The 27,114-nt window shown below is 43.3% G+C and overlaps 1 protein-coding gene across 1 annotated transcript in view; it reads right to left on the minus strand.

Moving 5' to 3' along the window:
* Positions 1-26,295, minus strand: part of yip2 (yippee interacting protein 2) — an 88,092-nt gene extending 61,797 nt beyond the window's left edge. Inside the window, exons 1-4 of the mRNA XM_050167746.3 lie at positions 26,060-26,295; positions 14,235-14,401; positions 10,695-10,826; positions 6,862-6,978 (exon numbers count right to left, since the gene is read on the minus strand). Coding sequence (XP_050023703.2) covers positions 6,862-6,978; positions 10,695-10,826; positions 14,235-14,401; positions 26,060-26,078 — 435 coding nt within the window. The 5' untranslated portion in view covers positions 26,079-26,295. The remainder of the gene's footprint in view (positions 1-6,861; positions 6,979-10,694; positions 10,827-14,234; positions 14,402-26,059) is intronic.
* Between the last annotated feature and the right edge of the window lie 819 nt (positions 26,296-27,114).

The following is a 27,114-nucleotide window of genomic DNA, read 5'->3' on the forward strand; positions in this document are numbered from 1 at the left end:
TACAGCTGATGCACTTGTCGCCTGCTTTCCTTATAAAATATGCCTCAACTATTTCTCCTTCTGTTTCCTTTCATCAGGAAGGTTGTGTCACCAAACATGGGTGTGCATGCGCACTTTTTGCAGTGCTCAGCCAAGTGACCGCCGTATCCGTTTCTGACATCACTGTCGTGCTGTCTAGCCCCGTCATTGAAGCACTGTCCAGTTTGTCCAATATAAATGCGGCCGCATTCTAAGGGTATTTGATACACAACTTCTCAAGTGAATTCGGTGTAATTGGTCCGGTGATTAGTATAACATTGCATGTATTTCCGGTGCTTCTTGTTTTGGAGGTTATGCACTGCTGATAATTTGCAAGGCGCTGAAAAAACTAGATTGACATTGTGTCGGTTTTCTACCTTTTTCAAATTATGTGAAACTTTATGGAGGTATAGGATTACATGTACAGGTTTTTGTCGTAATCTTTAGTTGGGCACTTCGTTCCCCATTTTAATTTTTGAAGCAATGTTTCACAGACAGATGGCACTATCGAAAGGCAAAACACTTTTCTTTGATCTTGGACTGTATCTCCAGCATATGTGGTCATCTGAGGAAAATAAAATTTTAGGATCTAGAAACTGAATACAGTTGAGATTAAGCAGTTCAAAAGTAAACATGAGCCCCTGGGAAAGTTTGATGAAAATAAAAAAAAATTATGGGGTGTTAGGTGCCAAAACCACTTTCTGATTATGAGGCAAGCCGTAGAGGAGGACTCCAGAAATTTCGACCACCTGGGGTTCTTTAACGTGCATCTAAATCTAAGTACACAGGTGCTTTTGCATTTCTCCCCCATCAAAATGCGGCCGCCATGGTGAAAATTTTTCAACAATCTGCTACAGCATCGTCAAGACACAGGACTGATGAATTGTTAAGGACTATTAGATAGCTGTAGACATACCTAAATGCACAAGTGATTGCTTTCCCAATTAATTCCGCATTAACGCGGTTGTCAAAAGACGCTAAAAAAATATCACATAATATCACATATACCGTAAAAACTTGTTAATTCGAACTCGGTTAATTAGAAATCCCAGATAACTCGAAGGTTTTCTGTGGTCCCGTATTTTTCAATTTAAATCTGACTGGATAATTCGAACCGGCGGCCTAGGCCAACCCGGTTGATACGAAGATTTGGGGTGCTAAGTGGCAATTCCCGATCCCCATTTCACCGCAAACCCGACGAACGATGGCCATTCGTAGCCACGAGGTGCCTCCACATAGAAATTGAGATTATTTATAGATGAAGCGCCCGACCCGTAGTACTGCTAGCACAAAAATCAGTCCACGGTACGCCCCACGCACCACCGAAACCTGCGCCTGCAGAGGAGAAGACGTGCTTCACTGCAATGCAGCGGGCATACCAGTTTTTGTCTCATGCTCTCATCCCCCGTCCGCACGCTCCTCGCAGTTGCAGCGGTCGCAGCGTCAGCGCGTGTTCTGTGCCGCTGCCACTGGCTGCCGTTCGCCCATTCTCTCTCCGCACCTGCGGGGACGTGTGTGCGTGCAACGCTGGTCTACGCAGTTTCTTTCTGTGCGGCGGTTAGGGGTGTTGCAGCTAGTGCATTTTTTTTTCTGAACTGTGCAGAAGTGCCAGTGAGCAAAGATGTCAAAGAATAAGACTTTAATGCTGCAGCAGAAGTTCTGCTTCACCCAAGAAGCGCATAAGAACACGTGTTCCAAGACCGAGTTGGCTGAAAGGCACAGCCTGCCCCTCTCGACGTTGTCCACAATATTGAAGAACAAGTCGAAGGTACTGGAGGCCTACAGCAAGACATATTCTTTGAAGCGGTCGCGAGTACGGGCTTCCACATACCAAGATGTGGGATCAGTTTTACTTCAGTGGCTGCGAAAAGCAGATGCAGTGCACCTTCCCGTCAGTGGAACGATACTGCGGGAGAAGGCCAACGACTTGGCTCTACAACTTGGGCACAGAGTTCAAGTGTAGCAATGGATGGTTCAGCCGGTTTAAAGAGTGCAATAATTTGACCTTTGTAGCCGTCTGTGGCAAGAGCGGCAGCGCAAACGAGAGCGTCATTGACGACTGGAAGAAACACATGTTGGCTCCGTTGCTTAGCGAGTACGGCACAGACGATGTGTACAACCTTGACGAGGCAGCCCTTCTTTACAAGATGCTGCCCACAAACACGTTCGCAGCAAAGGACACTGCAGTCAAGGGTCGAAAACAGGGCAAGGAAAGAATTACCGTTCTGTTCGGTGTGAACATGTGAAGCCAACACAAGGTGCCGCCACTCGTAGTCGGAAAGAGTGGGAAGCCTCGCTGCTTTAAAAATGCACGACTGCCACCAAGGGATGAGCTCATCTACCGGCACAACAAGAAAGCCTGGCTGACAGGCATAATATCTGAAGATTGCATTCGGCAGCTTGACCGCAAGTTCGCGGCCACAGGCAGGAATGTACTCTTCGTTGTTGATAATTGCCCGGCGCATGGTGACATCCCACACCTGAAAGCTATCAGGATGGTATTTATTCCTCCGAACACCACGTCGATCTCGCAGCCAGTGGACCAAGGTGTCATTCACCACACGAGGAAGATTTACCGCCACCACCTGCTCAAGCGGATGCTCCTTTGCTACGACAATGGCAAGGAGTACTCGATCGACTTCCTCGGGGCCGTATGTCTTATCGTGTATACATGGAAGCAAGTCACTTTGATCATGCGGTGTTTTGAACACGCTGGCTCCTCGAAGGAAAGCACCGTCGATGCTGATGCTGACTATCCATGTGCACTTGATGAAGAAGGAGCTGAGTATTGCGACCACGTCAATGCACTCTGTGCAGAGGATAGCGAATCCGGTGCAGTCGGCTTCACCGAGTATCTGAACTTTGAAAATGATCAACAAACATGCTACTCAGACTTGAAGAGTGAAGCTACCGCTGATGCGACCATGTGCGATCACAGAGGCGACGATGACACTAACGAGCCCTCCTGAGCACCCGCTCTCTGGGAAGCTATCGGATCGCTGAACATTATCCGCAGTTTTGTTGAGTGCCCTGGTGGAAATTCTCAAATGCTGCACGTAGTTGGCCAACTAGAAAACCAACGGCAAACCAGCATCTCTGATTACTTTAAGTAATCCAAAGATCGCCAAATAAAGGTAGCGCATTCCCGCAGTGAAATTTTTTGCCTGGGTTGGATTTTTTTTTTTGTTCGGTTAATTCGAAAACCTGCTTAATTAGAAGATTTTTTGCAGTCCCGATGACTTCAAAGTAACAAGGTTTTACTGTAGCAGTGCCAGTCCTATCGTCGTGAGTCGAAGATTTGTCAGTGTGAGTTTTTTGGCATCATTCTTTCAAAATTAAACGTGTGAAGTGTCATTCCTTGTCTTATGCCAATTCATTTATTCCCCGTACTATCATCGAATGGAATAATTTACCATCGGCCATCGCCACAGAAACTGACATCATAAAATTCCAAGAGTTTCTTCGCTGTGATGGAAATGTGTAAAATTTGCTGTTTTTGTTTGTGTTCATTTTTCCTTTTTGTGTTATACCTTATGTTTTATTGCACTTATTACTGAAATGTATGGCATTTATTAATAGCACAAAAATCAAAGGCTTTCGGTGCTGAAAGAACTGTGAAAGGCTCTGACTGATGAATATTTTGTAATTCCAGAGGATGTTAGAACTCTGAACATTTCAAAGTACAAATATGTTTATTTATTTATTTATTTATTTATTTATTAATTTATTTCCTCAAAGGTCTCTGTTGAGACATTACATGAGGGAGTGGGGAGTTGGTGACAAAGATAGATACTACAAATTAAAAAGGGATATTCCCGATGAGTTGCTTGAATGCAAGTGGGTCGATGATAGTGGCAACTTCGGCGGGCAGGCCATTCCAGTCTCGTGTTGTGCGCAGAAAAAATGATTGCTGAAAAGTAACAGTATCGGCTTGTGGGGGATATACTGTGTTGGAGAGCCCCTAACTTTCGTGAATGTCAAGCATTCCTTCACTGGATACAGACTAATACCCTGTAAAATAAGGTGTAACATGGAGCCGGAAAATCTTGAGATAGTGCATGTTTGCCACTGCTTTCACAGCTTTTCCCATGATGTACAGGCACACCAACACAATTTGCCTCACTTCGTTTTATCAAGGAAATCAAGTGAAATTATCAAAACAGGGGTTTAGTCGGCTGTGCTCCTTAAAAACTCCCAATTTATGCTCAGATGCAAAGCAGCAGCTTCTCAGTGATTGAGCATATGCCTAAAGGACAGTATTTGGTACCCATATATGCCAGAAATGACAGCATTAGTGCCGGTTATAGGCACCTATAACAGCGCTTTTTACTGCACAAACATTCACTCTGTAGCAATGACTCTCAAGAAAACAAATGCAATATAAGCAACTTAGCTAGCCTCATAAATACTTCATCAGTATAATTTATATTTAAGAATGAAAAATGGAAAATAGACGTATGCAGAACTAGAGTGCACAGCGTTAAGATATACATTACCAACCACACTAAACCAACTTGACTAATGCAGTGACACTTAGTATATATTAATACACGAAGAATAAAGAAATTGTACAGTTTATTTTTAAATGACTAGAGTGAGTAATTCTGCCTATGTTTTATGTTACATTATATTGCCAGTTTCTGATATCTTTTATTTTCTGTAAACTTTTTTACTATAGCTGAGTACTGTGTTTAAGCCCATATTGTTTTCTCTAGTGTGTATTTCTTGCATTATTTAATTTGTTATGTTCACAGTTACATATACATTGTACTGTGTGGTATCGCACCCCAGTTATCTTGGTCAGTGTATCGTTTTGCGCTTCTTCAATATGTATATACTCGTAATTTCTTCTTTTCCAGCAAGTTCCTGCTACTGGTTTCTAATGGCATCCGCTGAAGGAGACCAGGACAGCCAAGCTGCTTTAAGCTTTTCTCCCTGGTTTTCTGGTATAATATTTATTAACGTATCATACAAAGGAAAAAAAAAAAAGAGAATATTGTAAAATTTACGAGTTGCCACTCAGCTGACGAAAGTTGACACTTGCTGTTTGCTTTGTGTTATAGTACAGGCTATGACAGATGGCCTCGTATACACAAAAGTGATCATGTGCATGAGAACCACAACGTAATACCTTTCTCTAAAAGCAAAAAGGAAGGTGTACAAATGAACAGTGTGAGTACGGTCACAGGTATGTTCGATTCGGCCAAGTTTCTCTGCACCTTCTGCACCTATGAACGATGCACTGCACCTAGGCCCTCGATTCCCCGAGGTGCAGTGGTGCACCCTACACCCCCATGCTCGATTGAACGGGGTGCAAGGCAAGGTGCCGCCATGGTGCAGGGCACCTTTGAATCTTGCAGTGAGTGTGTGCAGCCCAGCACCCTATAACTGGCACCATCTGCACCTTTTCGTTTGCGGTGCCGTGCCCCTTTTGTGAAATGAACAAACCTCACATGTACATGGACACATATACAGTAGAATCTCAGTAAAATTGAAATAGCTTGAATGGAATTGCCACCTAAAGAAACAATAGCCTCTAAATTGGTTGGTTTTGCAATTGTGAAATGCAAAAAACGTTTTGGAATCAAAATTTGTGCAACTCTCTGTAAGTGGAACCACAGAAGCAAGCTCTAAAGGGCTTTTTCAGGAAGGCAGTATCTGAAATATATTTTTGTGACACCTATCTTCTATCCAAAAAAAAACACTCCTTAAAAAGCGGTGAAAAAGACTCAAGCAGGCAAAAAATTTGATAGATTTGTAGTATACAGGCTGTACAGACTTGGACAGCCTCATGTCACCATCACTTGCCCCATAGACAACCAAATTAAGGACAACCAAAATTTCAGGTGCTAACAGCATGCCATTGGATAATGTGGGCTTGCACTGCACTACCGTGTGTTATTCAGCTTCTGACTGGAGCAGCGTTGCGCCACACTGCGTGCCTATCGTCAAGGCAACGGGTGCTCATCCTCGTTCTTCTGAAGTGGTTGCCCTTGTGCTGAGCTTCAAACATTCACATAAGACTTCGACATTGTCATCAGGCCAACTCGCCCAACTATGTGCACGGGCCTTCACAGTTCCACGAAACTACTGACCCCTTTTCGCGGTTTGAACTGAGCAATCCAGCTGCGCACCGCACCGAGACTGCTGCCGTGACGAAAGCGGAATGCGACGAGGGTGACGTCACTACCTGTGCCACCTCGTTCCTGCCGACGATGGGTCGCCAAAAGGATTTAAGGTAGAACCAGGCCATTGTTAAGACAGAGAGTCGCCACCAGCCACCCCGTCAGTCTGGTGCACTCTTACCGCTACTTATATGCTATTACCTGTTATATCTGTACATACTGTATAAAGCTTTTCATCTCCTCTTCGTCTGCTCCAACAGTCTGTCTCTCGACACCGAGTTGAAATAACCAGCAAGAGCGATGTTGTGGTTTAGATATGTTGCCGGCATAACGAAACTGGCGAAGCCTAGTCAAATGCAGCAGCAATTGAGTGCGCCTGAACCACAGGGGGACAAACTAACTGCTAGATTCCCTTCTTTAAATGCTTACGCATCCGAAAGTGTTCAGAGGGTACACGGCATATAGTGCCTGCACCTCTCTCAGCAAATGGAACTCCTGTTAATCGGAACACATTTATCTGGTTCACTGAGGTTCCATTTAACGAGACTCTAGTGCATTTGCATAAATTGCAATTCTTTTGTAAAGCATGTTATCCAACTCACTAAAATTCAAGTAAAGATCTGTGGCCCCCAAGAGTCTGAGTTACTGTGAATCAACTGCACTTTGTCTACTTCACTATTCAAAATTATCCAACTTAAAAGGGTGACAGCATTCTTACCTCAGGCTGCAGCCCAAACTTGACACCAAACCTGGCATCCCTAATGAAGAAGGGACTCAGGCTCATGTTCTCGCTCCCAAAGGTCAGCGCAATCTCTGCATTTCCAAGGAGGATATCCTGCGTGCAGGGAGGCCAAACTAAACATTCTATGAACTGACTGCCCATGAAGAAGCACTAGGAAGCGAAATGTAATGCAGCATCCCATTTTGTGTTTCTCTTGCATTATGTCAGAATTTGGACAAAATGCCAGGAACTGGATACAACTGCTGCCAGATTTACAACTTGAAAAATAAAGACACATCTGTATCAGCTTAATTTCAATAAACATGGGCTTTAAGGAAAAAACATCGAAAGATTTGGGACGAAGACGCATAAAGCTATTCTTTGAGTTGGCAAGGAAAACGACGGCAACACAAAAAGAAAGGACACCTTTTCGGGTTGCTGCTGTTTTCCATGCCGATTCAAAGAATGCATCAATTCCAAGTAAAACATGTTGTTGGACTAGTTGGTGCATTGTAATATTTAAGAAAAAACCAGCAAAAAAAAAAAATGCACAGAGGAAATATACAAGAAGGCAGGAAAGAGGCTGGTTTCAGTCTCTTTCCTGTCTTTTTGTGTACTTCCTGTCTGTGTCTTTCTTCTTTTTCTGCTGGCTTTTTCTAAAATGAAAAATCATTTCCAATTTGCCCAGCTTTCCACCATACTGGGCATCGTCGCCATCTAGGTGGTCTTGGGGGAAGCACAAAAGAATGCGCACAGCCGATTTGTCGCTCAACACTGTGCAAATAAACATAGATCGCAAGAGGGAAACATGCACTGCGCTCATCTTGTCCATGTTTTCTTGTGCGGTCTATGTTTGTGCAGTCAATCATGCCAACAGAAATGCGCCAACTAGTCCTCCAAGATGTCCTGGGGACAGAAGTCTCCAGCACTCTCCATATAAGCAAAAAGGCTTTTAAGGCAACTTCGGTTTAAGTACGATGATGACAGTATTCTTGTCTGAATGAGTAATTGGTGAGATTGAATGTACTACAACACCACGGAGGCTGTAAGAGAGACGGAAGTGGAAGGCTGCAGATCATCTTTGGAAGGCTGCCATGTCAATCTTCTGAAAAATGGCATTTCCTGATTGCACGAAGCAATTGAGGGGTGGCTAACACACATGTCACCGTACTTTATTATTCTGTACACCTCTACTGCGCCACTTGTTAATCTTTCCCTGTGCCTGTAAGTGACTTACTTTAAGTGATATGGCACCTAGTGAAACATTTTTGGTTATGAAGTTGTGCCATCTGATGAAAAATCACTTGACATAGGATTTTGATTACAGGCTGCGTAGGTGCAGGCATGGGTCGCAAGGAGTGATGCTGTGGTGTATATAAGCTGCTGCTTACATGTAATAAATTTAGTTTAGTTAGCACATGTCCCTTGCCATGAAGTGGTGCTGTAACAGATTGACCAGTACCACCTTTCCCAATCTGCAATCCTACTAAGTCTGATAACTTCGTTCATAAAAGGCACATCCAAAAACTTCTTCCAGGAAAAATATTCATGACGACATGCCCTTTAATAACAGATGCACGTGCCTGCTAACCTGTGCACATTAATTCATAAAAATTCCACAGATATGACAAGATGAGAGAGGGGGGGATAGTAATAATTTTTTTTAGTTTTTCTGAGAAAACACCTTTTGTGGGATACATGCGGCTTTACTAATGATCATTTACCTTCAGACACAGTACACAGACCACCAACACGATGTTCTTAGATCTTGACTTTTTCAGTGGAACTGCTGTTGCCAATTCTGCCTGCTTTACGATCTTGTCTGAGCAAACTTGTTTGAAGCAAGTACCGCTCCAGCATTACGGAGTCTTGCACTGTTCTAAGAGGGTGGTGCAGTTGCGGTGGTGTGTGTTTGTGACAGCAAAATATTACCAGGACACAATGCTGCAGAGGTTTACTAGAGACAGAAGAGGGACACAACAAAGAACGGGGAAATGCGGGGAAGTACCACTGGTCTTTTTCATAAGAACACAGGGGAAGTGGATGCATGCACAAAAATGCCTACGTGCAGAGAACTAATATATGTGCAGCATATGAAAAACGGAGAAGGCACGAAACAATGTGTTATGAAACGAGCGTTGGAACGAAGAATGTCGGGCATAACGTTAAGATACAGGAAGAGAGCGGTGTGGATCAGAGAGCAAACAGGGATATCAAGTATTCTAATTGACATTAAGAGAAAGAAATGGAGCTGGACAGGTCATGTAATGCGTAGATTAGATAATCAGTGGACCATTAGGGTTACAGAATGAATGCCAAGAGAAGGGAAGTGCAGTTGAGGACAGCAGAAGACTAGGTGGGGCGGTGAAATTAAGAAATTCGCAGGCACTGCTTGGAATTGCTTGGTGCAGGACAGGGGTAATTGGAGATCACAGGGAGAGGCCTTCGTCCTGCAGTGCACATTAAATAGGCTGATAATGATGATTATGATGAATGTGTGACCAATTGTGGAACACAAAATATAAATCACACATGTGACCTCATCGGTTAACACTTCATCTTGCCTTACTTTCAGAACCAACTCACTATATGTGAAGCAGCAGAAGCTCGATGTGGGCGAGTTGGTTTAACATACTTGAAGAAAAAATATATCATAACAAGCCAACAAACCCTGACAGCAAGGACAACATAGGGGAAATTACTTGAGCTTAATAAAACATTGATGAATGAAATAAAAAAAACGATAAATTAAGAGAAATGAAAGTGGATGAAAAAACTGTTTTTTCATCCACTTTCATTTCCATTAATTTATCGTTTCTTAATTTCATTTATTAAGCACAAGCACTTTCCCCTATGTTGGCCTTGGTGTGAGTATTTGTTGGCTTCTTATGATATGACTAATAAAAGTTGGGCTCCTCGGTTAACCCCCTTTCTTCTCGCTGAAGGAAAAACAGCACTACAAAGACGTGGACTCAGAGGAGAACTTGTACGATGGACAGGTGAATGTTGTTCTTTTAGTCCGCATCTTTGTAGCGATGTTTTTTTTTCAAGTACCTATATGTGCATGTATACCATGTTTAAGAAATACTAAACGAATTGTTATAAGCGCTTCCTGAAATCATGTTCGTGTCCCTATTGTGCATTTAGTAAACACCTGCAGTTCTGTAGCCCAATAATGCTACTGTGACTAGTGTAGATGCAATCCTTAGTCATCAAAAAACTAGGCAAGAACTTACTACCGCTAACTCTCTAAGTATCCAATATTATAATTAGATTGTGATGATGGTCACATCTCGACAGCTGAAAGCGCACCTGTTGCAGGTGACTTTGCACACTCATTTATCAAAGTTATGTCTCCATACCTCATATATATTTTACAAACTTGCAAATTTGTGCACACCGTGACACGTTCACATACGCTCAACACACCTTGGGTTTTCTGTCAGGCACCTCCAAAGTGGGTGAAGTCCACCTATAAGCCATGACTGACGGTGAGATCGAAGCTCTGCCTTCCAGCACAGCAGCCATATGCTCTAACCATTAAGCCACGACCCCATGCATGCTTCTCTCGGGCAAAAAAAAGCCTCTTTGAGATGTTTGGCACAAGCACCATGTGCAATTTTCTTGCATTCTTCCTTCGCGACAGCTAGCACTTTGAGACTGCACTGCCTTTGGGATCAGTCCAAATTCTTGTCAGACGGATACTCACGAAGTGGGTAACGTCTGCCTTTCATGCTATGACATTAAAACATACAGCTGCTTGGTTCTAATGAAATCAAGATTAGCTTTGGAGCGTTGTTCGAGAGAGGCTTGCTAAAGCAGCGTTTTACCTGCACGCCATTCACGGCCGCCTGGAAGCCTGAGCCACAGAGCCTGTTGACATTGAGCGACGGTGTCTTCTGTGGTAGACCACAGTGCAGGGCCACGTGCCTTGAGCAATACGGAGTGTCTTTTGCAGCAGCCTAAACAAAACAACAACAGAGAAAGCAGGAAAGAAAAAAGTAAAAGCTTCACTAAGGGCTGGTTGCAATTAGCTTGCCATTTCCTGTGGGCCTATCTTTGTTATGAGGAAGCTATATGTCGGAATATCCTACCTAAACACACGAGAAAAGAAAAATTGTTTTGTCCACTGCAACAAGGTTTGTTACATTTAAAAGAAAGAGTTAAAATCTTGCATCTGTAGAGTGCACCAGCTTTATTTAGGCTATGAATATATATAAAAAAGAATTGTAAGAAATTGCAATATTAATAATAAAAAATTATGCAGATCCTGTGCACTGTGTGAAGGGATGTAAGTGAAGCTTTTGTTGCTGTTTGCTTTTATTGATAGTTAACGATGATGTTGATGGCAAATGGCTAATTTCTTCAGCATTTAGTGCAATATGAGAGTGGTGGTACACGAGCATTTTTGTATGATTACCCCCATTAATATGTGGCTTCAGTCTTCAGAATTGAACTCGAGACCTTGAGCAATGTCATAGCCACAAAGCTGCTGCGGGGGGGGGGGGGGGGGGGGGGGGGGGGGGGGGGGGGGCAGAAGTCTTGATTTGACGTGTGGCCGCTTCTGTAGTGTTGCCCAGATTCTACAATGCTTTAATGTGGCTTTTCGTCTGCAAGCCTGCGTCAGCTGTCCGCTTGACAAATTCGCATAGTGTTCATGTTCCAAAAATAGCAGAAATGTATTGTACCGTAGCTTGAACTTAAATCTATCCACTTCGTATGCAACCACTGTCATGTCCAGATGTAGTGTTTCCTTGCCTTCTTATGTCGCCTGTTCCCTCCCCCGCCCTCCCCCCATCCCCCATGTATGCGAGCTGCGAGCACACGGTGGCAAGGCGGTTATTCCCTCGTTTCATGATTGCGTTGGGGCTACCTATTCTCTGTCTCCTCCCTACCATTCTATCTACATCACCTCTGCACTGTTGCACGTTAGTACAAAGGTAAGTACTGCAGCTTCTGAAATGCTGTTGTGGGGGGTCAAGGATAATTGCAGCTGTAAAAAGGCTACTGTGGTGATACCCAGGGAGCTACAGAGAGCACTGTGGCGGTGCAATGGCAAGGTCTGAATGAGTTTCTTGGATCGCCTTTCATCTCTGCCGTGCTCCTACCATGTATTTACACGGTCTGAACCACCCCTCGATGTGGTGTGCTGGACGGCGGCTGTAGCAGCAGCAGCAGTGGGCAAGTCGAAGAAAGAGGCACAGAAAGCTTCGCTTCAAAACAACCAAACCACCACCTTAGCAACTCGAGCTCGACAAAAAAAAGAAAAAGAAAAGAGGATATTCCCACTTTGTAAGCTGCACCTATTAGGTCACCTAAAGCAGACCATTTATTACACATCACTTTAGAATATAACACAAATCTGTGAGTAGATCATTGGCAAAACAACTCGTAAATAATGTGACAATTTCATCTAAGTTATGAATGCATTGATTACATTTGTTTGCTTCCTACGCTACAAAAGATGAATCTTACAGAAGTGTTATATCTGTTTTTAGTGTAGAGTTGAAAATTTATAAAATTTATGCTTCAATGGTTGTTTGAAACCCAAATTTTAGTAATATTCCTAATATCAATAAGGCCTTAAATCATAACTCTGTTTCTTATAAATACTACAATCTAGCTTTCTCTCTTAGATGCAAGAAATTTCGTTCAAATTGGTTCAGTTGTTGCATGAGAAGAATTTAGCATTTAACAAGGGAACTAGGGTGCCTATAACATAAAGCTATTCCAAACTTTTCTATTCCAAATCTGCAATCAGCCCTCTATGATTGGTAAAAAATTTTTTGGTGCACCTCCCCTTCGCCTGTCTGTCAAAAGACGTCACGAAAACCGCGATAGCCCCCATCTGATATGACGTGTACACACTAATTGATTCGACCGAACAAAAGAAAAATAGTTATTTCTGATTCGACACGTTTTGCCATTAACCCTCTGCTATTGGTGAAAAGGTTTTGGGCTGCACCCACTTCACCAGCCTTTCACGCGACATCACAAAACTGCAAGAACTCACCGTGTATGTGTACGTGTTAAAGATGCATTAATATGCAAAACAAAACTGTATTTTTTTCTGAATAGCTGCAGGGTGCCCCGTTCCGAAAGGAATAAAAGATGGCTGCTGATGATTGCTCAGGCACTGGCTACACGCACCTGCCGGGAGCATGGGTTTATTTGCGTATAATAAAACTTTTTGCGTGGCCGTGTAATGTTTTTGAGCACTTCCGGCACATTTACAACGTCGCTCTGCCAACTCTTCTTTACTGAGGATCCATTTTAGCGGCAATCTCAACCTTCCGTTGCACGCCACCATGATTTTCTACCAGTCACCGCAAGCTAGGTAAGGAAAAGTGGGCCAATCGCAGAGGCCGGCACCACCCTCTTCATCTGGATAATGTACTTTCAGAGGGCTGGCTCGGCCCCATTTAGATAAGAAAAACTGCTCAATGTCGGCAATACTATTAGCTTTGAATGCAAAAAAAAAAAAAAAAAAAGTGACCTCCTTTAAACGAGGAGTGCGTTTGATTGGGCTTTTCAAACAATGCGGTGGGTTACCTCCCGATGCTTGCGTCGCTGGTTACGTAAATTAGACGTCAGGAGATTGGAATAAAAACAGATTGGAATAGTCTTACATTATAGGGCCCCTGGAGTTGGCTCCGAGATAAAACTCTTTAAGGCATCTAGACAAATGAAAATGTGAATTTACAGCAAGGAACCCGGACAACATAAAGAAACTACAATGCTGCAGCTTGACTAAGCTCAAACCTCGACAAGGAGCAGCAGAGTATAGCATTCTAAGGCTTCATTAGCATAGTATGTGTAGAGGTGTGCAAATGCTCAAAAAAAAAAAAAAAAAAAAACAGACCGTGGAAAAAAAAACATTCAGAACTTTGAAAAGTGGCTACTCGTGTCAGTGCTCAGATTAAGCAGCTACTATTTATAATTTCACGACTTCCTCTTTTTTTAACAGCTATAATGATATGAGGGTGATTGACAAGTAAATCTGAAGCAAAGGGGCATTATCTTTTTGCCAGATGTGCTTTATCAAAGAGCATAATCAAGAAAACAGACACCCCACCTCCCACTGCCCCAAGCACGACAAATTCTTACGTAAGCCTGCTTAAGTATTACGCAAGTATTAATATTCTGCAGAAAATGGGTAGTGTGCAATCTCAAGGCGATAAGTAATGACTCAGCATATTATGACAGACGAAAACTCAATATATCCAAGGCCGACAGAAAAGGTTCAGCTGCATTTCAATCTGAATCCCATGCCAAAACCTCGCCTAGATGCATTCAAAACCAAATGAGAGTTTAAACTGTGCTCTTCCACGCGGAAGCTGCCATGGAGAGCATACCTGGCTGCAACTTACCTGATTTACGATGCCGCCAACACAGACATCCACGTTCTCAGGCTTCACTCCTGCACTCTCCAAAGCTGCCTTCCCTGCGACCACAGCCATCTGTGTTGGTGTGTGGTCCTTCAACTTGCCTCCCATGGCACCAAATGGTGTGCGCTTGGCACCCACAATGTACACTCCTGAAATTCAGAACATTCAGAGAGAGTTCAATTTTGCCAGGTTCACAAAAACCACACATGTGCTCTTAATGGGATTAGCATTCTTTAGGAACTTATCTCGTCTGTGATATGTCTGCTGTCTGTATGTCTGTCTGCATCTAACCTCTCCACGCCAACTTGGGGCATTGGGTGGTCCATGGCATAACAGGTTGCCAAGGAAACCCGGTTCAAAACCAATCATTGGACCAGCTTGGGTCACTGTATGTGCGACATTGGATATGTGCTGCCCATCAATAGCAAAAAAAAAAGGTCCTTACAATCTTTTTAATGACTGGACCAACTTGGGTCATATGGGTATACGACACGATATGTGCTGCTTATCAATGACAAAGAAAATCCTTGCAAATTTTTCCAGTGCTGGGCAGAATCAAACCTGTGTCATATATATTCAGACAATCTAGCCTGAATATGTATTCATACACGCACCATGTGCCAACATCACGGCGGTGCCACTAGCTGGCGCAGCGTGTCCAGAGGGCGGCATGAGGTAGCTGGCTGCACGCATTCCTCATACACAGCCATGTTTTAGCACTGGCGATATGGTGTGATGCTACATTGCTTCAACACTACTCGCATTAATGTTGACATGCACTGCGAGGTGGGTTCTGCTGGAATGTTTTCTTTTTTCAGCTTCAGCACAACAGATTCGACATTGCGACCTTACATGGTGGCAGGAGCAGAGAGAGGAAGCCATGAGAACATGACTCACACAGATGTGTGCTCCTCCTGCTGGCCATAATCATGTGTTATTTGCATCATTTTCACATTTACATGCACACCAACTTCAAATTAAATGAATGCCACTGTACAGCCAAATTGTAACCCGCACACTACCTCGCGAAGCTTTTCAGCAATGTTTTTGAAACGCGCCTTACAAAGGCAAAGTAATCACATGAGCAAAATCATGTTTTTCAGTTTCAGCACAACATGTTTGTTTGGCAAGATATTGCATTACATCAAGAGCACAGCAAGAAAGCAATGGAAATGTGCTGCAGAGAGTTGTGTGAGCCATAGTAACACAATGTTTGCGGCACGTTCAGTTGCAAATGAAAATAATGCCATGCACAGGCAAATTACAACAAAGACCATCTCGTTATTGTTTTTAACAATGTTTCTGAATGCACCTTGAACGATTAAAGTTATTGGCAATCAAATGTTGCCATATCATTGCTCCAGCAGTGCTTGAACTTGCACTACTCTTTCACAACGAAACAACATTTCCCATGCTCCATCAATAACAGTGCCGAGCCTTGGCATGAGCATGGTCTCCAGGATTCATTCATTCATTGCACCAGCCACAACATAAGAAAGGTGGTATTTTCCTTTGCCATCAGAAGATGACAGGGGAGCACAGGGGGCTAAATGAAGCTTTGCCTGGACAGACAACTAGGACTAACTATCATCATGTGGAAGCAAAAATAAAACTGTCTGAACTGACTACAGGTTGAAATCGTGCTGCAGGTGATGTACTGAAGTATATAAAGAATTCATAGTGAAGCATGAACAAAGAGTCAATGCTAGACATCATTAGGCTGAATGCACAACATTCTCCATCTGATTGACACTGGCTCTCAAGCGCCTCTGCAACAGCACCCATACCATGTATGCCTGCTGAGTGTCGTTTGATCTCCGAACAAGTCGATGACATGCTTCAGCGCGGCATCATTCAGCCGTCATCAGTCTGTGGTCATCGCCTGTTGTTCTTGTCAAGAAAAAAGATGGCTCAGTTCTGTCTGCGTCAATTACCGCCAATTAAACAAAGTTACGTGCAAAGATATATATCCTCTGTCATGCATCGATGATGCCCTGGACAGCTTGCAAGAAGGCAAATTTTTTACTTACGATCCTGTTATTAAGACTTAAGGTCCGATTATTGGCAGGTCCCTATGGCACCATCCGATTGCCCGAAAACTGTCTTCATAACTTCCGATGGGCCGTACGGATTCAATGTTATGCCCTTCAGCCTATGTAATGCCCCAGCAATATACAAAAAGATGATGGACAGTGCACCTTGCCAAGATGTGGACACGGTCAGCAAGGGGCGCTGCAGTGACCATACAATCGTAAGATCTCGAATTAGCCTAAACTTGAGGAGGGAATGGAAGAAACTGGTACATAAGAAGCCAATCAATGAGTTAGTGGTAAAAGGCAAAATAGAGGAATTCTGGATCAAGCTACAGAACAGGCATTCGGCTTTAACTCAGGAAGAGGACCTTAGTGTTGAAGCAATAAACGACAATCTTATGGGCGTCATTAAGGAGTGTGCAAAAGAAGTCGGTGGTAACTTCGTTAGACAGGATACCAGCAAGCTATTGGAGGAGACAATGGATCTAATTAAGAAATGCCAATGAATGAAAGCCTCTAACCCTACAGCTAGAATAGAACTGGCAGAACTTTCCAAGTTACTCAACAGGCGTAAGATAGCTGACATAAGGAAGTATAATATGGATAGAATTGAGCATGCTCTCAGGAATGGAGGAAGCCTGAGAGCAGTGAAGAACTAGGAATAAGCAAGAATCAGATGTATGCGTTAAGAGACAAAGCTGGCAATATCATTACTAATATGGATAAGACAGTTCAAGTGGCTGAGGAGTTCTATAGAGATTTATACAGTGCCAGTGGCACCCACAATGATAATCATAGAGGGAATAGTCTAGAGGAATTTGACATCCTAAAAGTAACGTCGGAAGAAGTAAAGAAAGCCTTGGAAGCTATGCAAAGGAGGAAGGCAGCTGGGGAGGATCAGGCAACAGCAGATTTGTTGAAGGATGGTGGGCAGATTGTTCTAGAAAAACTAGCCACCCTGTATATGCAATGCCTCATGACTTCAAGCGTACCGGAATCTTGGAAGAACGCTAACATAATCCTAATCCATAAGAAAGGGGATGCCAAAGACTTGAAAAATTATAGACCGATCAGCTTACTGTCCGTTGCCTACAAAGTATTTACTAAGGTAATCGCAAATAGAATCAGGAACACCTTAGACTTCTGTCAACCAAAGAACCAGGCAGGATTCCGTAAAGGCTACTCAACAATTGACCATATTCACACTATCAATCAGGTGATACAGAAATGTGTGGAATATAACCAACCCTTATATATAGCTTTCATTGATTACAAGAAAGTGTTTGATTCAGAAGAAACCTCAGCAGTCATGGAGGCATTACGGAATCAGAATGTAGACGAGTTGTATGTAAAAATATTGAAAGATATCTATAGCGGCTCCACAGCCACCGAAGTCCTCCGTAAAGTAAACAACAAAATCCCAATAATGAAGGGCGTCAGGCAAAGAGATACGATCTCTCCAATGCTATTCACAGCGTGTTTACAGGAGGTATTCAGAGACCTGGATTGGGAAGAATTGGGGATAAGAGTTAATGGAGAATACCTTAGTAACTTGCTATTCACTGATGATACTGCCTTGCTTAGTAACTCAGGAGACCAATTGCAATGTATGCTCACTGACCTGTACAGGCAAAGTAGAACGGTGGGTCTAAAAATGAATCTGCAGAAAACTAAAGTAATGTTTAGCAGTCTCGGAAGAGAACAGCAGTTTATGATAGGTAGCGAGGCACTGGAAGTGGTAAGGGAATACACCTACTTAGGGCAGGTAGTGACCGCTGATCCAGATTATGAGACTGAAATAATCAGAAGAATAAAAATGGGCTGGGGTGCGTTAGGCAGGCATTCTCTGATTATGAACAGCAGGTTGCCATTATTCCTCAAGAGAAAAGTGTAGAACAGCTGTGTCTTACCAGTACTCACCTATGGGGCAGAAACCTGGAGGCTTAGGAAAAGGGTTCTACTTAAACTGAGGACAACGCAATGAGCTATGGAAAGAAGAATGATGGGTGTAATGTTAAGGGATAATAAGAGAGCAGATTGGGTGAGGGAACAAATGCGAGTTAATGACGTCTTAGTTGAAATCAAGAAAGAGAAATGGGCATGGGCAGGGCATGTACTGAGGAGGGAAGATAACCGATTATCATTAAGGGTTATGGACTGGATTCCAAGAGAAGGGAAGCGTAGCAGGGGGCGGCAGAAAGTCAGGTGGGCAGATGAGATTAAGAAGTTTGCAGTGACAACATGGCCACAATTAGCATATGACCAGGGCAGTTGGAGAAGTATGGGAGAGGCCTTTGCCCTGCAGTGGGCGTAACCAGGTTGATGATGATGATGATGGACAGTGTCTTGCGTCAGTTAAAATGGAAGACATGCCTGTACAACCTAGATGATGTCGTTTTCTTGGCCTTAGTCTTCCCAGTCTAAATCTCCAAAGAAATTTTCACTGTTCTCCCTCAAGGCTGTTGCAGATGCTGCCATCTAGTGCCCGAGTCATTACCTGTGGAACTGGTAGTGGCATCTAGTAGAAGCAGTGTGAGATGGTTCCTGCTGACAGGGTGTGGTCAGAACATGCTTCAAACTAGGAGCATGTGACTTTCAGCTTCAAATAGAACATGCCGGAGAGAGACAATAAAGGGTCTGGTTATGTGATTCCTCATCTGGCCGTCTCACTTCTCATGCCTGACTTCTTTATCGAAAAGAATAAGGATCAGAGCATGAGCGAACCATCCATATCTTTGTTTTCGACAGGATTTCCATTTCTTGATGCAAGGCTCTTGCTTATTTTTTATATGTTTGATTCTGATGCTGGTCACTGCGTGTGTGTCTCTTTGTATAAATATGGCTTCCAATCGCTGAGTAAACAGTTGTTAGTGAGTGCCGTGTGTGGATGCTTGTGTAGGTGTGTGCATGAGTATGAGAGTGCAAAAATTGTGCCTGATTATTTCAACATGACAAGTTACCCCATAGCCCAACAGCAAGTTCTACTTGCACTTTGTACTGTCATGGACTACTGAAATACGAACAAGCTGGGGCTAACCAGAACTAATCCTTTCATTTCACTTCATTTTATTTCATTTCACGATCACGGCTCAATCTGGCCTGTGCAAATGAAAATGGAGAGCAAAGTATAGTTTTCAGTCACGCGAGAGGCCATGGAGGGATGGGAGGGAGGTGGGGGAGGGCGCCGAGCTGTGCTACGGCAGCAGCTGCGCATTTCGTGACCGGGCGCAAGAGGTACTGATGATCGCAGCTCAATCTTGCATGAGGCAAGCAGGGAGGTAGCGTGGGGGCGGGCGGCTTCAACTCTGTCAACAAGTGCGTACTTTACATGGTCTTGCGCGCCGCATTTTGAAAATGACCTACAGATGGCTCATACCTCTGTGCACGCTGTGTGCTCGCTGCTCTTGCGTTGAAAGTGGTAGACCACACGAACGTCAATTGGCTCACACCAGCGTTTTGACAGTGAGTGTCTGCACTCATCGAGTATGATGTGTTCATGTTTGCTCGTACGTGCTGACACTGTATGTTTGGTAATTCAGTTATCAAGCGAATGTTTTCAAGCTTATACGGCCGATAAAACCACTATACTTATTTCGTATAGCTATGCACTAATTTTCTATCCCAACCGATGCTTCGTCTTGCGGCCGAAACTTACTTTTTTTCTTTCGCTGACATGCGTTAATGCGCTGACATGCACGTTATAAGCATGATAGCATTTCCTGTCGGCAATGCTATCATGCTGATAACGCGCGTGCCGTTCGTTACTGGAAAGTACCGGGCTCGCAGCGTTAAAGAAAGGAAACGCATCAAGGCAGATGACGATTATTGTTGTGTGGCAGAAGGAGCACTCCAAAGGGTGTAAACTGTTCTTGGAGTGTATAGAAGACAAAACTTTCTTCAAGACTTGTGCACCTAGCTGCCATAGTGGCATAGTCGCTATGGTTATCTGCTGCCGAATCTGAGTTGGTGGGTTCGATTGCCAGCTGTGCTGGTCACATGTGGGCAGAATGCATAAATGCTCGTGTACCGTGCTTTAGATGCATGTTAGAGAACTACAGGCAACCAAAATTGATCACTTTTATTTCTGAACATGAGCGTACATGTGAATCTCAAAAAGAAACAATGACATAGTATTTGAAGTAAATGTTAATTAGTGCAGTAATTAGTTTGCAGAGCTATCCAAGACGAGCTTCACTGCAGCATGTCAAAATGTTGTCATGGGTTTTGTGCTTCCCACACTTAATTCAGCATTTTGAGTTATCAAACTCACTGCATCAAACATCATATGTTGGTCTTTGTGAAGTTTAACCCCACAATTTAACTTTCTTCCAGACATCTCCTAAAAGCTTCTAAATAAGGAAAGAATCTGCCCTGAATTATTTTTTCATCACTTCAACTTCAACGATATTTTTGTTTTCATTTGTATTTTTAAGAAACATTTTGATAACAATTGCACCCGTCAACTCTGCATTTCCATTTTTGGCCCCAAAGGTGTTGGAATAAATAATAAATAGTGAAATTTTCCATTTGACTCAAGACTCGAAAAACACTGGCTATGACTATAAAACATATTTCAGCACATAAAAGCCGCAAAAAAATACACAAGAAGAAAATTTTGCAAAGGGCCCCAATTTATTTTCTTCGATACGTGGGATGCTACCTCACAGTCTATTCGACAGGGCAGCTTGTAAATACACAGGGACGAACAAATACTAAGTCCAGTTGCTAGTTGTCTTTACAACGGGTACCTGAACCAGCCAGCGGGCCACGTGAATATGGGTCTTTCTTTCAACACCATGCAGACTCCAACCATCGCAGTTGCCTCTCACAGTTGTCTACAATTGAATATTAAAAGAATGAAATATCAGATGCCATGCTGGCACAAAGAAAGTGGACAAGGACACAAACAAGAACAGACACGAACAAAACAGTGTTTGTTCATGTCTGTTGTGCGCTTTCTTTGTGCTGGCCATACCAAGCCACCTACTTCTTGCACAACAAGTATTGTTAGAATTAAGCTTCACATTGCTGCACTGAAGGAATTCACCTGCCACAGTAGCCATGGTGTCCTTATAGACTGAGGTTACGGGTTCGATTCCAAGCCCCGTTGTTGCAGGTGCATTCCACTGGGGTTGAAATGCTTAAACGGCCATGTGTCATGTTTAAGGAGCATGTCAAGAACCCTCCAGGTGGTAGGAAAATAATTTGAAGCCCTCAAAATTTCGTGTCTCAAGTACTTGCCTTAGAGCATTAAAACTTTGAATTTAAACAAAAGTAATCTTTATGTAGAAACTTTTGAATGTTTGCACAGTGTTAGTAACTTAATATGTTCAAGAAATGTTCCCACAGTGCAACGCACATGACTCTGATATCATGTGCTCTGTAGGCCACCCAAAGATGTTTCCCAAACTGCAATACATAAGATTTTAAAGTAAAAAAAAAAAACGCGGACAATGATACTACTTGGAGCAAGAGCAATGAGTTTGATTCCTGAGCAAAATACCGACAATGACTGGCAGTGTTCAACACACCAAAGCAACAAATTAGGGTATCAGCGAACATAATGGAGCGTCACAGACTAATTTTAACTACCTGCCGTTCTTTAACCCTTCGACTGCTGTCCTTTTTTTGATTGCTACACGGCCTCTACCAGGTTTTTCTTTGACATGTTAGTTCAGAGGATATTTCATGCAACATAGAAGCGGGCTCTTTGCCGTAGCTCTCTCCCGATTCATGAAGAGTTAATAAATTCCATTGTCGGTCAAGGCGTCTGTCGTCACTCTCTTTTAATTCATTATTCATAAACAGCTTGTAAATTCCGTCATCTGTCAAAGCTAGGACAGAACTGCCACAATGGCTTGCCATGGCTGCCCCGCTGCATCTCTGACCCTTGGTTTCCTTTTCTTTTTAAAGCGATAGCATTTTGTCCTTTTCACAGAATTTTGCTTTTGTTCCTTTCTAATGCTCTAACCGTATTTGCAAGCCTCTTGTTGCATGAGAGACATTGAAGGGGCAACGGAATGTGAACAGGGTGTTGCAGATCAAAAACAAGCGAAAGGAGGAAAGTGTGGTGGAGGAAGTTAGAAGTGGTGAGAGGAATAAATCACGGCTGAGCTGACAGGGTGGTGTCTCATAAACAACTTGCAAAGCAAACAGTGGGGTGGGATGAAGAAAGAAGGCACCTTGTTCATGTGTATTTTGTGTTAGTCACATGCAGCTGTTATCAAGATTCCGTTTTAGCTGCGTGTCTGTTGCCATGCTAATGCACTGCCTGCTTCCCAGATGTATCATGCGCTTGTACTTGCTTTGCCCTTGGGGTGGTTTATATAAAACTGTGTCCTAAGGCAGTGTACTGAGCCCTGCCGACATACAAGACAAAAGAAGTTTGTGCAGAAACAGCTCGTCGTCGTCGTGCAGCTAAGGCTGAACCTAAGAAGTGAGGAGAGGAAACAGACAACCTACGTGCAGAACAGAAAAAAGGTCTTCTATGATGCAGACTTGAACATTACCCTGATCATCAAGCAGCAATGAGTGAAGATGAGACCAACAGTATGCAGCAGTGGCAGAAAAGTGGCAGTGACATGATGAGGAAGAAGAGGCTGACGCACCAGTAGCCCAGCCGGCTAGGTCAGGCTCAGATCCAGGAGTTCCCAATACATACTGCCAGTCAATGCAAATTCAACTGAAAGGGGCCTCCAAAAAATTGCTGGAGTGGCTTGTCAAGGACGTCTGAAGGATGGCTGTGTTCCCTGTATAGTGTAATTCAATGTTCGATGATGCCAGCTGCTTTATCTTTTTTGCTTTCATGTACATTTCCATGGAAACCAAAGTCACCAGTTGGCACCAGCAAACATGAAAACGAAAGGGATGTACGCTTCATGCTTTATTTCCACCTGAAACTATGCTTTGATGGCGGAGCAAGTGAGAGAAATCAGGCACCGAGCGAATTGATCTGAAATGACCAGTGGAATGCGTGAACCTTCTCCAAGTTGACTAGTGAAATCTGGATTGGCTGCAGCAGAGAAAAAAATGCTGCTCCAGATCGACCAATGAAAAACATGTTTCATTTTACAAAGCTGAGCCCGAGCTATGTGGTGCATGCCTGATCGTATCTCTGGCACTTGAACATTCTGAAACTGGAATGTTTGAAGGGTGGCATCGTATGAAACTTTTAGTCTAAGCATACATATTTTTATGGGTACTTCTAAGGCCTCTTGTATTTGTATGGGCTTCCTTTTGCCAGTTTCGCCCAGTCGAGGCAAGAAAAAAAATCCAAAGGCATTGCACTGCAGGTAAACTGAACGCTTTGCGCATTCACTATGGCTAAATTTCCCTTGAGTAGGCTCAGTGTTGCTACAAACACTGAAGGCATCGCCATATTTGATGGTATGTTCAATGCGCCACTATCAATTAGCAATGCGGAAAAAATTGTTTTTCTTTTCTCAAAATGCATGCAGCCAAAGAATAAATTGTGCACTTGCTTTCAGACTGTGCATAAATTATTTCTATGCAAAAACGTGATATGATCTGGCCATCCAGTAAACTGACATTTAATTACTGCATAACTATGAGGACCTATTAAAATGCAAATAGTTTCATCCTACCCCCTTGACTTTCTTACAACGGAATCTGCAGCAAATACAGGTAAAATGTGTAAATTTGCCATGTTTATTCCATTTCATTTATTTATCCTATGGGCATGGACGGAGGCATGACATACAGAAGGTGGGGCATAATGAAAATACAAGACAATAAAAGGTAAGAAGGTAAGTGCAAATATGACAAAACAGAACAAGCCAGGCAGACAACACTGCATCCACAGCTGACAGGAACATGCTCTGCAGTGAACGGACAGCTTTGGCTCCACGCCAAGGGGCAGGGGGACATTTACTGATGGGCGCACATGTCATGCACTTGCATAGTACTGTCAGTCGTCAATCTACAACATGTTGTACTTCTACCTTTTGCTCAGGCCAAACAAGAGAAGCCTCCATCTGGAGCCAATTCAGATAGCGTGCCCTGTCACCCACTGTTAATTAAAATGTCCATTTATGAGCAACCTTCTGGCAGTGTTTTATATCTATTTTTGCATTGTCCTTTTGATTGTAACAAGTATAAAGCACTTGGGAAAGACGTCAAACCTTGTCAGGGCCTTTGACTTTGAGCAGACAGCACTAACAAACAAGTGCACCAACCAGAAGGATCATAACGAATACCTCTGTCAGCTGCTGCCACACTACATATTCAACACTATGAGCAGAGAAAAGTGAAATGGGCTGTATCCTATGAAATGTGGTTGTATAAGCTTCAACCACAAAGGTTTTGCCTTGCCTTAACCCACAACCACAATTCGACAGATGGTACATGGCATTATTATTTCGACAACTTGGCAGTTGTGCATAACCACAGATGGCACCAAGTGGGTTAGATGTGTTTACTGCTCCCAGAAAGATGTGCACATTTGCCAAATTTTGGGTGCAAGGTACAAAGGTGCCACATTTATTTCTGCCACATGCTCATGAGAACTAAGATACAACAAAATGTGATTCACTGAAACTGTCTCCATGCAATAATGTGACAACCGTAATGAGTGCGCACACAAAAATTTTGCCTTGTTAGGTAGCCGTAAATTCTGTAATGATGTCTACAAGCCTCAACTGCTCAAACACACGGTAAACCATGAAATATAGTATCTTTCTAACGTGAGAAATCCAAGGCTCGCGCCAAATGGATCAATGCTGATGGCGTGCTGCCCAAAAATCCCGACGCGTGACAAGAGTGGGTAACAGTGATCATTTAGCATTGCACTGACGCACCGGTGAATTAGTCGGACATACAGCCTCATCGTCTCGCCGAAAGCTTTGGAAGTCAACTCATTTCCTCACACTTTTCATGACCCACATGGGCGCTCAGCAGATAGCCGTGTGACAAGGTAGTGCAAACGAGCTGGCTTTGCGCTCGACACGTTTAGATAAGAGCAGTGGTACGTAAAACAGGCCGTACAAACGTGCAAAGTTTTTGCTGCAAAAATTCTCACGACGCTCCATGAAGGTTCATATCCTATCAGGAACAGTCGAGTGAGAGACATCCCTTACGAACGAATATTGCATACACAGGAAAGCAGCATTCCGCTTTTTACTCTTCGATGAGGAAAAGCGTGCGATGCAACGGAGACAGCCCTTTGCAAATAGTGCGGCGTCCTTTGGCGTTCACTGCTACCTCTCAAGCAATCTATCTTATCGCTTCACATCCGGGTCAACTCTACACAGTCTGTACAAAAACATGCTCGAACGGGAAGAAAGGGGCTAATCGAGGGGCCCTATATTTATTAATCATATCATAAGAAGCCAACAACAGACACCAAGGAAAACACAGGGGTAATTACTTGTACTAACTGAATTAAAGAAATGTATAATTAATGGCAACGAAAGTGGATGAAAAAACAACTTGCCGCAGACGGGGCGACAAGTTGCTTGCGCGTGCGAGCATCGCACGCGTCTGCGAATACGTGGGATCGTTCCCCGCTTGCGGCAAGTTGTTTTTTCATTCACTTTCATTGCCATTAATTTATTATTTCTTTGATTCAGTTAGTAAGTAAAAGTAATTTCCCCTATGTTTTCCTCGATGTCTGCTTGTTGGCTTCTTACAAAAAGATATGCGCGATAATTTAACGTAAATGTGACGCGACATCACTACCACATAGTGATTTCTAAGCGGTGCAAGTTGATGTAGTAGGGGGTAGCCGCGCAGCGAAAAGGAAGCTTGAAAGTTTACCTCGTAGTAGCGATGTCATCTCGCTGCAGCAAGGTTTCGTCAAACAGCTAATGAGACGATAACATCGGATGCCTGCCCTGTGAAAAAGCTGTGTTTGCCTTGAAGCACCGTCGTCGCTACTGCACAATGCAATCGGTGGGTTGGGTCGCCGACTCCGCTCCCCGCGAACTTGTTACAACTTCGAGCATGAGAGGAAACGAAAGTAAGCTGTTCGCTACGACCACTAGACAAATAGCAACGCTCCGAGATAAACATATGGGGCTGAATGTATAAATGGCTAGATGTTAGGAGGGTCCCCTTCGGAATGGGGCGGCGGGCTGCACCACCAAGCTCTTGCAATTGTACTGCTTATTGTCCTACCTACGTTAAAAAAAAAAAAAACACGATGAACTTTTGCAATCACATTTTCTATTCCCCTATTGCGAACTGTGCTTTTGTACGTCTGTTATTTTTTTGTCGTTTCCCTACTTTCCTTCCACCAATCCTCTAATCGCTCTCTTACTAATCCATATTGCGAACATGTTTACTTTTCCACTGCTCTCGCTGAACCCAAGGGTTTCAAGGAGGCCACTGGTGCCTAAATCGACCGCTGGATAGACGTCTTCACATTCTAATAAAACATGCTCCATAGTCTCCCTAGCTTTACCGCAGCAAGCACTTACTTCTTCCGTCTTATATCTCGCTTTATAAGGCGCGTGTTCTAAGGCATCCCGATCTCGCTTCGAAAAGTAACGAGCTTCCCTTTGAGTTATCATAAATTGTTTCATTCCTGATTTCGTATTTTCCTCATAAGTAGTTACTCATGGCAGCTTTCTTTTCCGTTGCCGGCACCAATGAGATTATTTCAGCCTTTCTGACTTTCCGCTTGACGTTCTTTGTTGCTGTGTTGCCCACCCTACAGGCCGCGTACTTGCTGGTAAGCTTCCTAGTTATCTTCCGCCACTGTGAATGAATGTTTTTCCTGTACAGATACCTCAACACTCTCCCAGCCCATTTACTTTTTTCCATATTCCTCAGTCGTTATTCATACTCAATTGTATTGCGGGATTCCCTCA

Source organism: Dermacentor andersoni, chromosome 11 (assembly GCF_023375885.2).
Source record: "Dermacentor andersoni chromosome 11, qqDerAnde1_hic_scaffold, whole genome shotgun sequence".
Classification (NCBI taxonomy): Eukaryota; Metazoa; Arthropoda; class Arachnida; order Ixodida; family Ixodidae; genus Dermacentor; species Dermacentor andersoni.